The sequence below is a fragment of the Silurus meridionalis genome, chromosome 26 (assembly GCF_014805685.1).
Source record: "Silurus meridionalis isolate SWU-2019-XX chromosome 26, ASM1480568v1, whole genome shotgun sequence".
NCBI lineage: Eukaryota > Metazoa > Chordata > Actinopteri > Siluriformes > Siluridae > Silurus > Silurus meridionalis.
Window position 1 is genome coordinate 17658251 of NC_060909.1, and position 14473 is coordinate 17672723.

Genomic DNA, 14473 nt, shown 5'->3' on the forward strand with positions numbered 1-14473 from the left:
ATGTCTGAATGATTCTGCTTAAGTACAATGCAGGTGTGTGCTCCCACTTGTCCTGGATTATGTTTCTGCCCCTATGTTTGTAACTGCGCAATAGCACACGGTCACCAGGCCTGACAAGCTCTCCATAGGACTACCGGTTATACGTTCTCTGACGTCTTTTAGAGGCTTCTTTGGCAACTGTGTTCGCAACTTCTACAGCAGTCTTCAGTCGGCTATGGTGACTCTTCACTCAATCATCCGTTCTCTGCGTCCACCCTCCTCCAAATCCTTCCCACCTGAGACTGAGACCATACAGTTTACAGAGTTCCTTGATCACTTGTTCCTCGAAACATCTTCCCTGATCTGCATGCAGACGAGCTGGACACCCATAGTAGACAAACCAATGTTTGATGAGGGCCTTTGCAGTGGTATGTGCTGTTTGGTTCTTGGTTAGGACAGCAACTGTATACCGAGTAAACATGTCTGTCAGAACAAGTTCATTTTCATACACATCAAAGGACATTTCCAGCTGGGTATAGTCCATGGCCAGAACTTCTAGTGGAGCATGTCATTGGGGATCGGATCCTTGGAAAGACATCTTTTGCAAGAGTACATCTTTTACACTGTTCTATTCACTCTTGCACATCTTTACACATGCTGGGCCAATAGTAGTTCCGTCTCATCAATGTCAAAGTACTTTTTAATTACTGTCAAATTCAATTACTTAGTTACAGTTCAGTTCAATCAGTGAAGAGTTCGTATGGGTGTTTGTGTGTGTGCAATTAATGTTTGTACCATTCTGTAGCAACGATGAGATTAATGGGATGACTTGTGATGATGAAATGAACAGTTGTTGAGATGTTGTTCAGATGGCAGGGTAAATGGAAAAATATTGAAAACAAGGAACCCACCAAAGTAAAAGTCCTCTTAGAACACCTCATTTACATACTTTAACTGATGGGGCCATCGGAACACATCTCCATCATAAGTCGGGGACTACCTCTTCAGTAGAAACATGGACAGTCACAATGGAATTCATGTTTGTCATCGAGCATCCAACATTGCTGTGGTACAGTAACAATCTTCTAAGCCAGAATCAAGAGTCCTTAGAGCAGTGTGCAGTGGACAGCTTGCAGGAATTTCACAAGAGTTTCTTGGAAATACTTGTCTTAGACATCCTTTAATTCTTGGATTACCTTCATTTCATAAATGGATTTAAAAATGCTTGAAATCAGTCTGGTGCAACATCTTGGGCACTGCCCTAAATTCATCTTACAGAGATCCAATACCTGGCCTCAAGCCTAAAGGACTAGCAGCTTTTGCCTGAAATACGACACCTGCTAAAGACTGCCTTTGAGCACTTATGCACTGACAAAAAAATCTATAACAAGCTCTTAATCTCATCCCAGACTTGTGTGCCAGCAGACCCTCAGGTGTGTCCTTTGTGTTATCAAATCTATTCATCCACCAGATGGCAGATGACCTGCAGACAGGTAAACAATTACCTGCCACACCCCTTGCCCCACCGCCCACCTTCTATTCTTCAGCACCTTATAAGTTCAGCACACAAGCTGCACAGTGAAACAGACGCTTTTCATCACACTCTCAAAAGACTAGCCAAAGCTTGAGACTAGGCTTGTGTCAAGATGTCTAACATCGCCAATGTGCTGGCCAAGAGGAAGGACAAAGAGGAAGGACTGGGAGGCAATGATAATGCCGTTTCTTTCAAAAAACAGGATTTTGAGACACTCCGGAGTGAGTGCTTGGCAAGTGGCAAACTCTTCTGTGACCCCACTTTCCCTGCAGAAGTCAGCTCTTTAGGATTTAACCAGCTGGGGAAACATTCCTCCAAGACCATGGAGTGGAATGGAAAAGACCATCGGTGAGCATTCTGCCAGTGTGTGATGGATAACCAGTACATTTAGGGTGTTTTTGCCTATGAAAATTTGAATGTTGGTTTTTCTTTCTAGTGTAGAATAAAAAAACTATTTGATGTTTATACCAATTTAAGGCTGATATATAAAATGGTTGTTTTGTTCTTCTTTGATCTCTGAAAGGTGTCTCTACAGTTACAGCACTTCCTCTATTTGCTTTCTCTTTTAACGTGCATTGTTATGTTGTCTGTGGTGACCAGAATGAATAGAGTACACATACAACTAAAACATCAAAGCTCTACCTTGTATGGTTTTACATTGAATATTGGGGAAAAATCCATCAATTACTGATCAATAACAAGCAATGAAAAGCTAATTCAAATGTATAATTTCAAAAATTAACAACCAAGCAACAAAATGGTTGTTTTAATGTAATTATGTGGAGTATTCACCATACAAATGCCTGTGAATATGTTGTAATATGGAAACTATAACATTACTATAACAACGCATTAATACAAACCTGCAATTTGCCTGGAGATGCCTTATAGAAAATGTATATTACAAGATTTGAGAATTTCACCAAAATTTACTAATGATAAATTTTTATTCCAATCATGTTTTCTGTCCCTCTGTTGTTGTTAAGGATCTTTGCCCGAATCCTCAGTTCATTTGTGATGGCGCTACGAGGACTGACATCCGCCAGGGAGCTCTAGGTGAGCCGAAAACCTTTAAAGCTGACCTTGAGTTAATAAATGTTTCAGGACCGTCTGTGTGCCGGTGACACGCCTCATTGTAATATACACTGTAATCAAGCAAAAAGTCTCATGCATAATTTATTTTTTACTCTATGGGTGTCAAACGGAGCAATTGTGCAGGGTTAAATTTCTGACCCTGGTGATCATCAGCATGAAAAAAAAGTTAAGACATGGCAAGACATGCTTACATGCTATATGGCTGGTAATGTGGTGTAAGCTGAATGTTGTATTCATTCACATTGTACCAAAACAAAGGGATTTGATCTCCACACAACCATTAACCTCTGATCCTTATAGGATATGTCATGTGACCACCTTATGTAGCAATTCTCTGGAACAGTATTGGAGCCAAGAACACAATTCCTCCAAAAGATATGGATTTTGATGATAATAGTGGTTTTGAAAATGGTGATCTAAAACCCCCAAATCTCTCAGTGATATTCAAAGCCATAGTGTATGAGTTGCAACAATTTCATTCTTATTAAACCATTCATGGGTGGCGGTGAAATTTTCCCACTGTGGGACGAATAATGGTATATCTTAAACCACGCCCTGGCCGACTTGATATAGTTTGTCGTTGAATCAGTCAGGAAAAACTTAGTATTGATTCACAGTGACACCTCCATCAAAGAAAATTGGTGGTCTTAGCCATTCCAGGTAAACCCCCCCTATTTTTTTGGCAATGTGTTAAAATGTTAAATAAATGTTAAACAGATTTTAATTGTTTTCTGAAATGTGCCCTGTACATAGCCCAAATCAACATGATCTGTTGTGCTGTTGTTGAGTTTTATTTCCTTTATCCTGCAAATGACCTTCGACTCATTCAGGTGACTGCTGGCTCCTGGCGGCTATTGCCTCTTTGACTCTGGATGCTGAAATTCTCGGGCGTGTTGTTCCCGCTGATCAGAGTTTCACTGAAAAGTATGCTGGCATCTTTCACTTCCAGGTGGGTTTAAGACATAATTTTGTTGCCGTAAAAATAAAAAAACTTTATTTATAAGCTTGGCAAAACAACTTATAAGCAAAACAAAGCAACTTACTATAGTCCTTGTTCAAGTATCCAATAGTGCATCATTGGCAGATTTGAACTCATACCCTTCTAATCACCAGTGGCAGGCGGTCAGGGCCAGCAAAGCCTTCTCTTCTGGCCTAAACACTATCAGAAGCACTGAACTACATTTACAACCTAATTTCTAATATTTGTTCCATGAATTTGTATTAATTTATTCCCAACAGTTTATTCTCATTATTTTGTAGTGTTTCTCTTGGCTGCACTGCTTCCGGTACGTGTATGTGGATGTTCGATTTTTTGTCCAATCAGATTTCAGCCTCTATGTGCTGCCATGTCAATCTAATCTGCCCAGAGCCTTTGAAGTCAGTACTGCTGGCTCTCTGACCATAGAAAATATTAGCAATGGGTCTGTTTCTTTAATCAATCAGATTTTATATTCGCCTCAAAGGGCTAGCTAACTGGCCCAGAATAGCGTCAGCATTTTTTCGTCCTTTGATTTGTTGGTCAGAGGAAAACTGATACAGCCAAGTTCGACTGGCAAAACATGTCTGTAGTGCTGCACACATGAATACATCGGAGTTCAACTTTTTTATGCCTACAGAGGAAGAGAAATTTATTTAGTCTCGGACATACTTAAAAATACATTTTGAAGAAAAGTTAGACATTGTGAGGAAAGGTCGCCCAACCCAGAAGCTAAATAGCTTGTCTCAGCCCGGGAAAGGGTTTGTTTACCACTTCCAGACCAGAAAATACGAGCAGTACCACTGGATTTTAGCCTCTGAGGAGCGGTGCAAATTATGAGTCTGCATCTCTGGTGAGTAGGTTGTATTTTATAAAAATGTTTGTTTTTGTCATGTTATTAGACAAATATTGATTCTGAACTGCTCCAGATGATGTAGGTGCACAGTTGTGGTTGTAGTGTAGCGGTTTGGAGTTGTCCTCACTGGTTTTCTTGCTTCAGTAAAATGGTATTCACCCTCCATATGTGAAATGCCTCTCTCTCTGTAATGCCAGGTGTTGTTATATTGCGTTTTTGTATTGTATTGATGGTTTTCATAATTGTGACGTGATAGTAGTGGTATTAAGAGGTGGATTAAGTCGGGTAAGTCCTCACTGAAGGCCCACGTACCAAATGAACGGCCCGCCACTGCTAATCACTGACAATTAGTCCTTATCCATTAATCTTACTCATTTAGCCTTTGTTGGCTTTAAACCAGCACACACCACATAATCTGTTTGATGGCTGAGAGATTGGTTTATAATTTCTAATTTTTCATAAAATCTAATGAACGCCAGGCATGTTAATGTTTAACCTCTTAAACATAATCCTTGGCACATTTAAGGAGGCTAGGTTATAGGATAGTCCTACAGATTTACTGCCACCTCCTTCTATCCACAGATTTGGCATTATGGTGAGTGGGTGGACGTTGTCATTGATGACCGACTACCTACAAAAAATGGTCAGTTGGTGTTTGTTCACTCAGAAGAAGGGAACGAGTTTTGGAGTGCCCTGCTGGAGAAAGCCTACGCAAAGTAAGTGTGATTGCATATGTAAATAACACTGATGCTTTTTCTTGTTGTCTCAGTAGCTGGGCAAGATTACAGGCATTGTCTAACATGAGTTTGTCATAGTCAAACATTGATTACCAAATCCAGCCACAGCCCAAAATATATACATTATCCACCTAGTTGTAAAATAAATACGCAATAGCAGAGCCAGCAATGGCATTCTGAATTTTGGAAGTGTTAATGCATATGATAAACCGAGTTACCTGACTCAAACACCACTGCCAGACAACTTCCTGTCAGTTTTTTGCCTGGGAGCTTAATGTGTGCTTCTTTTAGTTTAAAACAGAAAGCTGATCATTTTAATGTAGTAAGCTCTACCAAGAGATAAGATGAGATCACTAGACAAGATGAGAGCAGAGCAGTTCTAAGCTTCAAGGCAAGCACCACCAAACCAAGGCCACCAAACACATTGATCTGTTAAACATGCACAAGACTTGCACCAACTGGCTAAACAGTAATTACCACAGAAACAGGATAAAAAATATTGGCTAGAACACCTGTCTGGGTTCTCTTCTTAATCATTTCTGATTTAAAAAATGGACAATCCCTCATCACCACAGATCTGAAAGATACAGTCAATATCTGTGTGTACACATTGGCTGCTGGGTGGACAGTCCCAACAGCAAGGTGAGCCACACTACAACAAATATTCTTATATAATATGAATTTGCATGTGGTCGTGGTGCTCAGATTGAATTGCAAATGAGGAGTCGCAAATTCAAACAGACTCTTGGAATTTAGCTCATACTCATGTATACCATATTGTTTGCAACTCTAGTAGAGAACAACACTGTTTTTAGCTGAATGCTTACTAGCTGAAAGTAATATAACAAAGGCAGGTGTCAGCAGTAGTGTGCACACATCCTGAGATGTTAAACTGATAAAGAAGTTGAAATTCTCCATGCAAAAAGGTAATCTGAGATGGCAGATGCCAAAGCTGGAGAAAGCCTGGAAGTTAAAATGTATAGCTTCTCAATACAAGCTCAGCTAATATACAGTAGAAGAGTGGAAGTTGTCCAGTATGGTTACTTATGGAATGGAGGTATACAAATATTCTGGGACATAATGCAATCGCACACAACTGGCCAATCCTACAGCTGCAAGATTTTCCTTCCCCCAAGCCTGCTCTATCATTAAACCACACCTGTAGAACCTGATGAACAAGTTACTGTCACACAGCAGAGCACACACTTGGAAAATCTGGGTCTGGAATTATTCATTGGAAATGATGTACACATCCTTGTGTGTATATGGTGCAAACACACTTGTGATAGGGAGCAGAGTTTGCTCACATCACACTGTGGCCAAAGAGTACCTGCCAACAATACTATTGCTATATGAGGTAACCATAAAAGCTCTGTCCAGTGAGGGCTCTCAAAACTCTCTCCATGTTCTAGGCTACTAACCAACTGTTTGTGTGATTCGAAAAACAGAATTTGGGGATGTCCACTATCTAAAGTCGGGTTATTTCACTGGGTATAGAGAACTCGGAATTTGAGTTTAAGATATTTAGTTCTTGATTAAAGAGCAATATCAGCACTTGGCTGATTCTAATTCGGAATCATGTATATAATGTATGGTATTGGCACAAGGTCTATCAATCAGGATGCGTCACAAGCCCACTTGATGACTTGCACCATCCGTGTTTGGACAAAACCGCCGGTGTTTCAGAATGAAAACAAGTAGAATGAAAGGTTGGATATTTTAGCAATAGTCTAATAGTTCTGTAGGAAACCCTCCCTGACACACCTTTACTCATGTGTAACCATTCATTCTAATGGCATAATTATAATATTTACAGAATTACATTCAGTATTGCTCAAAGAGTTGCAAAGTTTTACAGGTTCATTTCAAGAATCAAATGAAATCTGTATATGTCATCATTGTGCATCATTTTTGTCTTTTTATTCCTGTTTCAGTCTGTTCTGGATTTTAAAACACAGGATGATTGCAAAGGCAGGCTCAAAAAAGGATAATTCTCCTAGATGAACCCCTTCTCATTGTTTTCTCTAATGTTTGCTCTGGCAACCCATTTCAAAATTTTCTTTAAAGCAAAACAATAGGTATACCAGGAAAGGACTTCAGGCTGAAAGAGTATTTGCTATATTATGTGCTCAAACAAACTGCATGTTTATCCAGCTTATAAAAGGCTTTAAAAGCAATATGACCAGTTAGTTCTGTTGTGCTTTTCTTTCCAGGGTAAACAGCTCATATGAAGCTCTTTCAGGAGGCTCCACCACAGAGGGCTTTGAGGATTTTACCGGTGGAATTGCCGAGACCTACGAACTGCTGAGGCCCCCCCCAACTCTGTTCAATATCATCAGGAAGGCATTGGATCGGGGATCTCTGCTCGGCAGCTCTATAGATGTGAGCATTTTATATAAGGCACCGTGTGCTTTATTAGACTGGACATGGCCATTCATGGCAAATGTGCCATCGCGCATCTAATCGGCTTCATCTGCTCTAATGAAGTTTAAACCCCATTAGTTCTGGCAAGCTTTTCGAACTACCATTAGACATCCAATTAAGTACCATTTTGACCACAATAAGTTCATTGCAAACTACATTTTGTTTACTAGTTGCACCAAACCAGTTGTGTAGTTCTTATTATTTTAACAAGCCTTAAGACCTTAAGACCTTAAGACCCAAGACGCTTTAGTCATCATTCTGGGGGTGGCAATTAGCCTAGTTTGTTTACTAATGCCTTGTGCAAGATTCATCAGCTGGAACCGCGTGCATTGCATCAAACCGTATATCAGGCAACAGTTTACCGTGTAAACAAACGCAATTAAGCAAACACTGAAATCATGTCATATTTTGATTGACTGCAGCTATAGCTAATTTTTATACATATTTAAACAAGTGGAGTTTAAAAAAAACATTTATAAATAATAAATATCAAAGCAAGGAAAACACTTTTTTTGCTTAATTATTCATTTAGTAATTTTTGGACATGGATTTTGCTAGTTTTATTGTTTGTGTGAATAGAGATGGAGATAATAGAAAAATGTGTAATAAATGTGTAAATATTGTGCTCCTGAACAGATTAGCAGTGCATATGAAACTGAAGCAGTGACCAGACAGAAGCTGGTGAAGGGACACGCCTACTCCATCACGGGAGCAGAAGTGGTGAGGCCCTTGCGTTTACTATGAATTGCGTTGTGCAAATATTTAAAGAAGAACTCGTCTTTATGTCGCAAAGACAGTTGCATGAAAATAAGATATGCATAGTGAGATTAAAAAAAAGTAAATCAGCAAAACATTTTTATTTTGGGTTGCAATTACACAAATTATATTGTAATGCTTTTTGGAGCATTCAAAAAAGTTGGTGGACCCCCGACCATAAGCTTGGTATGCCCTTTCAGAAATATCCTATTCCAAAATTAGTCCCCATTTGCAATTGTAATAACCTACCTATATATACTTCCACTCCAACCAATGTAAAGCAGATCTTCATGAAGCTGACTTTGTGCATAGGGGCATTGTCATGCTGGAACAGGTTTGGGTTTCTTAGTTCAAGTGAAGGGAAAATGTAATGCTGCCACATCTAAGGATGTCCTATACAATTGTGTGCCTCCAACTTTGTGGTAACAGTTTGGGGAAGAACCACATGCAGCTGGAAAAATCAGGTGCCCCAATACCTTTGTCCCCATAGTGTATATATGAAATATAACTCATTATTGGTGTTGCTTATATAAAGTTTAGAAGAGAGCACAAACTTGCTAATTGAGGATTGAAATGTTTGGATACAAACAATGGGTTTAAATTCTCAAGAAAAGTAAGTTAGTAGGTAAAGTTTCTTGAATCATACTTTAGTTCCTGAGCTCTGGTATGATGCTCCTAGGTTCATGTCTCTGGGAGCCCGGTTCAACTTGTGCGCCTGAGAAATCCATGGGGACAAGTGGAGTGGACCGGAGCTTGGAGTGACAAGTATGTTTTGTTACAATCGGTTCATCCTTTTTATTAAATAGATCGGATCTTCCGTTTTACTCAAATTTTATAAATTTGGTATGAAAACGAACAAAAATCTCATTACTTGCCATCCTCAGTTCTGGAGAGTGGGACCAAGTGCTGCCAGAGGAGAAGAGCAAACTCGATTACTCGGCAGAAGATGGAGAATTCTGGTATAGATTTTTTCTTTGTATTTCTTCTTTCTTTCCTATCTTCCTCCTTCCAATTTGTCTATCACTTTCTTCTTACTTTGTTTCTCACTTCACAGAACTTTTGCATCTTCATTTGATCAACTGATTTTTTGCTCAATCAAATGCTTCCCATGGTTCTCTTTTTTATATATATATAAATATGCTTTTCTTTCAGGATGGCTTATTCGGATTTTGTGCAGCAGTACTCTAAGTTGGAGATCTGTAACTTGACTCCGGATACTCTGACAAATGAAGGCATCGCTCGCTGGAGCTTTCATCAGTTTGAGGGCACTTGGAAGATTGGCTCTACCGCTGGTGGCTGCAGAAACAACGCAGGTCCTTATTTTTTCTTATTTGGCCTGAGCTAGGAGTAAGGAGACATTTTAACATACTGTACCACAGGATATTATTTAATAGGCAACTTGTTTTTGTATGGGATTTGAGGTGGGGTAAGAGTAATGTAATCCATGAGATAATCTTAAATAATCATAGTCAAACTTAACAAAGGCAACAAACCCACACAAACACTAGATATTGCAAGACTTTACAGTAACAAAACATTGCATGAGCTGCTTAAGTACTGTTTAACTAGGACATAACTTATGAGTGTGAGTGGTGCAATATCATTCTGGTAATTGCAGCCTCTACTAGTGGTGAAGGGAAATGCCTTGAATTAATATATACGGAATAGGAATAATGTTTTTATCCATTTCACATAATATTAAGGACTGAAATTTGATAATGAATTATGTGATGGGATTGGTTACTTGGTTGGAGACACTATTCTAATTGTCTGAAATTGTGTTCTGTCCAGCAACCTTTTGCTCAAACCCCCAGTATGTGATAAAGCTGGAGGAGACAGACGATGATCCCCACGACGGTGTAGACGGCTGCTCGTTTTTGGTCGGCCTAATGCAGAAAGATATGCGCCAGGAGAAGCAGTTTGGACGAGACCTCAACACAATCGGCTTTGCAATCTATAAGGTACTGACCTAGCACACAGTCCATTGTGTTTCCAAAGTATTCTAGTATTACTGCAGTGTAACCAAAAGGATATCTCCAGTTTTCATTTGTATGTCAACTAAAAAAATATATAGTTTTTCTTTTGGTATATTTAAATATAAATATATATGTTTATATATGTTGTGTTTATATTTATGTATATTCTTTCGTGTTTTTCAGGTTCCTGATCAGGTGCGTCTGGTGTGATGCTATTTTTCTTTTTTACAATTGTATTTGTGAATATTTAAATTAGAAGACTTGTCCTTGATAACCATATGATAGCAGCCAACCATAAGTTTACGTTCGTCGTGCATATATCTGTCCTACAGTATAAAGGTCAAAATAACATTCACCTCGGCCCAGACGTCTTGCTGCGCCAGAGAGCCGTGGCCATGAGCGACACCTTCATAAATATGCGGGAGGTTTGCTGCCGTTTCAAACTGCCACCCGGTGAATACGTCATCATTCCTTCTACATTCGAGCCACACCGCAAGGGATCCTTCATACTTCGTGTGTTTGCTGAGAAGCAGGCCAGTGCCAGGTATGACTTGCTGTATGCTTAGATTTGAGTGAGAACAACTCATTGGGATAACATTTATCCTACATCATAGCAGCAAATTTGGCATTCAGGTTCTGCAAAAAAGTCAGACAATGTTTACAATTTGAAAGTTCCTTGTATTCAGAGTTGTTTTACTCAGATGGATTTGGGGCTTTCTGTTCCTGTGCCATAAGTATCTTGAGTACAAGCATCTGAGAAGTTTTTTTCACTAGTGTCTTGCAGCATTGTTCCTATTGGGTAATGCGTTTCATTTCCTACTACTTTCTCTGACTAATCCCATCCTGTACTTACAGCCCAATGGAGACTGATATCAGCGCCAATATTAAAAAGGTAAACATGCTAAAACAGTCCAAGTGGTATTTAAATCATATTTTTTTTGGTTACCTGGAAAAACTTGGCCAACACTAAATTCTCTCTGACAGGAAAAGATCTCACAGAAAGATGTGGACCCTCATTTCCAAACCCTCTTTAAGCAGATTGCTGGAAATGTACGTCAAAACATCAATCTATTACATGGCTTTACTAATCTACTTCCTGGGCAAGCTCTAAATTGTGTTCTCTCCTGTACAGGATTCTGAAATCTCTGCAGTAGAGCTGCAGAAGATTCTGGACAAAATTGTGTCTCAACGTAAGAGCTTCATTTCATTTCACGCGTCTTGAGCTGTTTTCTTGATTTTCCTTATTGTTGATTGTGCTAATGATTCCTTTTTTATGATATAGGAACTGACCTGAAGACGGATGGCTTCACCATTGATACTTGCCGCCATATTGTCAGCCTATTGGACGTATCCTTTGTATTATAGACACCCCTTTTGAAAAATTGGACAACTCAATAAATAATTTAGACTTATTATACTAAAAAAGCTTAAACATTTTTAACCTATCAGGCAATCTGTATCTGTCTTATATCGTATATACAACATCAAGTTTTTTTTTAGCCTTGACAGGATGCAGAAAGACGGCAACGGGACCCTCGGGCTGATGGAGTTTCACGCATTCTGGTTAAAGCTACAGAATTATGTGGTACATGACACACACTTGCATACACACACACACACACACACACACACACACACACACACACACACACACACACACACACACATTTATCAAACTATCCCTAACCATAACCTCTGTCAGTAAAAACAAAGATTGGGATCTTGTTTGAAGGTGGATTATTTAAGATTAGGTATTAGATCATTGACATTTTGAATAATTTCATGAACTTGCACCCCCTAGAATCGATAGTCTTTGTGTGTTCAGGTTCTTCATACCTCCCAGATTATATCAAAACTGTTTAATCTTTCAAACAAGGACAGCCAAGTGTCCCAAGCTTGATCAACTTTCTCATTACTCTAACAGGAGATCTTCAAGCGCCATGACACCGATAACTCTGGCACCATTAGCTCCCATGAGCTGAGAGATGCTCTCAACAAAGCAGGTAAGGCTTTGCACCAACAGGTATCATACACGAGTGTAACCACTGGCCATGGCAAATATTTACGGCACCTTATATCCTTGATCAGTGTTATCACAAGAACGTAAAAATAGTCTGATTTCTCCTAGGATTCCAGCTGAACACACACGTTCTGGAGGTGATCGTCCTTCGCTACTCAGATCCGCAAAGCGCCGTTGACTTCGATTCCTTCGTAGGCTGCGCAATCCGTCTGGAGCTGCTTTTCGGTGAGTGGATCAGATCTAAATTTAGGATTGCAGTACAATTCGGAGTTAATTCTTGGTTGTCAGCTCCAATTATTGCAACAATAACAACCAATATCAATAAGACCAAAGCTATCTATGGTAAGGTCTACTAATAAATAAAGCCTTATTATAAAACTGATTTTGTCTCCCCCTTGTGTTCAGTTATGTTCAACAAGTTTGATAAGAACAAAACTGGCAAGATTGAGCTGGATATTATGCAGGTAAATATCTTTGTCTAACATTTTTATTGATCTGTATATTGGTTTTAAACCTGAAGTGGGTGTGGACAAAGCAAAATATTATTCAATACAATGTAAAACTCGCCACTGACAGCTTCTCAACCTCAGCTACATCACTCCAGTTCATAAGAGATAGCATTGGACACAGGGTTTCTAGTGACCCTCTATAAATATTCTCTCATTTCATTTGATTCGTTTTTAATGAAAAGTATTTTATTTTGTTCTATTTCCCAAAATATCATCCAAATGTTTGCCTAAATGAAACCACAAAGACCCTCACCCAACAAGTTACCAAGTATTCTGTTAAACTTCCCATTTGCACAATATATTTTTTTCTGGATCCTGGGACTTCCGCAAACTTTCTTTATAAATAAAATCCAAATCGTATTACTATTTATTTCATTAATGTAACTATATCCAGTTACATATTTACATAGCATACCAGCTTACTCGATAATATTGATTTATTGTCTCCATTACAGTATTTCGTTATTGTTTCTATAGCATCATCTCACACAGGGGCTAATTAGTGTCTAATCTAGTTGTTAATCCATGCAAATTTATGCCTTCTATATGTTTTCTTAGTGATGCATTTTTTGGGGGGTAAGGAGTCTCCAGTGTCAACTATAAATTCAGATTTTCTGACCCGTAAAAGTACATGTTTTGACAACTGGCAAATGAATTAGCAAATGTATGTGATATAAATAGAGTAAACATGAAATTAGTTGAAGGAAAAAGCAGCATACTTGATCTGTTTTATTTCTTACGTCATGTTTGAACATTTTACGATCATACATGTTTGTTTTTCAGTGGTTATGCTTGGCACTAAGCTGAATTCCCTCAGACCTGTACAATCCACGGTGTACTGAGAAGGCAACAACACGATTTATTCCACGCCCATTAGGCCTTTTAACCAAACAGGATGAAAATTATTGTTTGATTTACTATATTTTGTTATCGAATCCGGTTTTAGGTATTTGTTTGGACAGATCATAACATGAAACACAATAATAAATGCTAATTGAACCCTGTATTCTGGTACAGTTCTGATCTTTTGGTGCTTTCTTATGGTTATTTGTTTTTTCTTCGATGCATAATGCACTCATAGCTCAGTGCGGTAAAAACAGTATATTCTTATATAACACTCAAAAAAATTAAGCTGAAATAATGCAACACAATCACACCCTGCTTTATTAATGGGTTAATTATTTTCTATTATTTTGATATTAAAGATTGAAGCATGATATGATGTGTTTTTAAAGATTAGGCGTTTTCCATCAGGGAGGATTAAAGATAAAGGCCGAGAATAAAATTGTGGAGTCATGCATTAAAGTGGGCCAATGTGCCAAAGTTGTTGCACAGTGTAACATTTAAAACACAGTGGCTTTAAATCCAACAAACTACTTCCCTTTGCTTGTTGAGTGTATATCTAGCAGTAATTTAATATACAATGCCTGTCAAAAGTCTTTTCAAAAGAGTCGTGTTTTATTCATTTTTAAAAACACATGGACCTTCCATTTGTTTGTTAAATTAGGCAATGTATTGGTATTAAGAGTTCCTTTGATAAATAGATCAACGTATGTATACAGTATGTGCTTTACATTATTTTCATTGAAAAATCCTCCCTTAGCAAGAATT

At 38.6% G+C, this 14473-nt stretch overlaps 1 protein-coding gene across 1 annotated transcript; it reads left to right on the forward strand.

The window, feature by feature from the left end:
- The first annotated feature begins 1541 nt into the window (after positions 1–1541).
- capn8 (calpain 8) lies at positions 1542–13866 on the forward strand. Its single transcript, XM_046840874.1, is given in 22 exon segments — positions 1542–1833; positions 1836–1861; positions 2500–2569; positions 3439–3557; positions 5023–5156; positions 7391–7559; positions 8238–8321; positions 9037–9122; positions 9242–9316; positions 9510–9670; positions 10149–10318; positions 10517–10528; positions 10666–10877; positions 11189–11225; positions 11318–11383; positions 11466–11523; positions 11616–11680; positions 11850–11918; positions 12258–12336; positions 12462–12578; positions 12759–12817; positions 13646–13866. Coding segments are annotated over 22 exon segments (2100 nt in total). The 5' UTR covers positions 1542–1625; the 3' UTR covers positions 13670–13866.
- Positions 13867–14473: the final 607 nt, after the last annotated feature.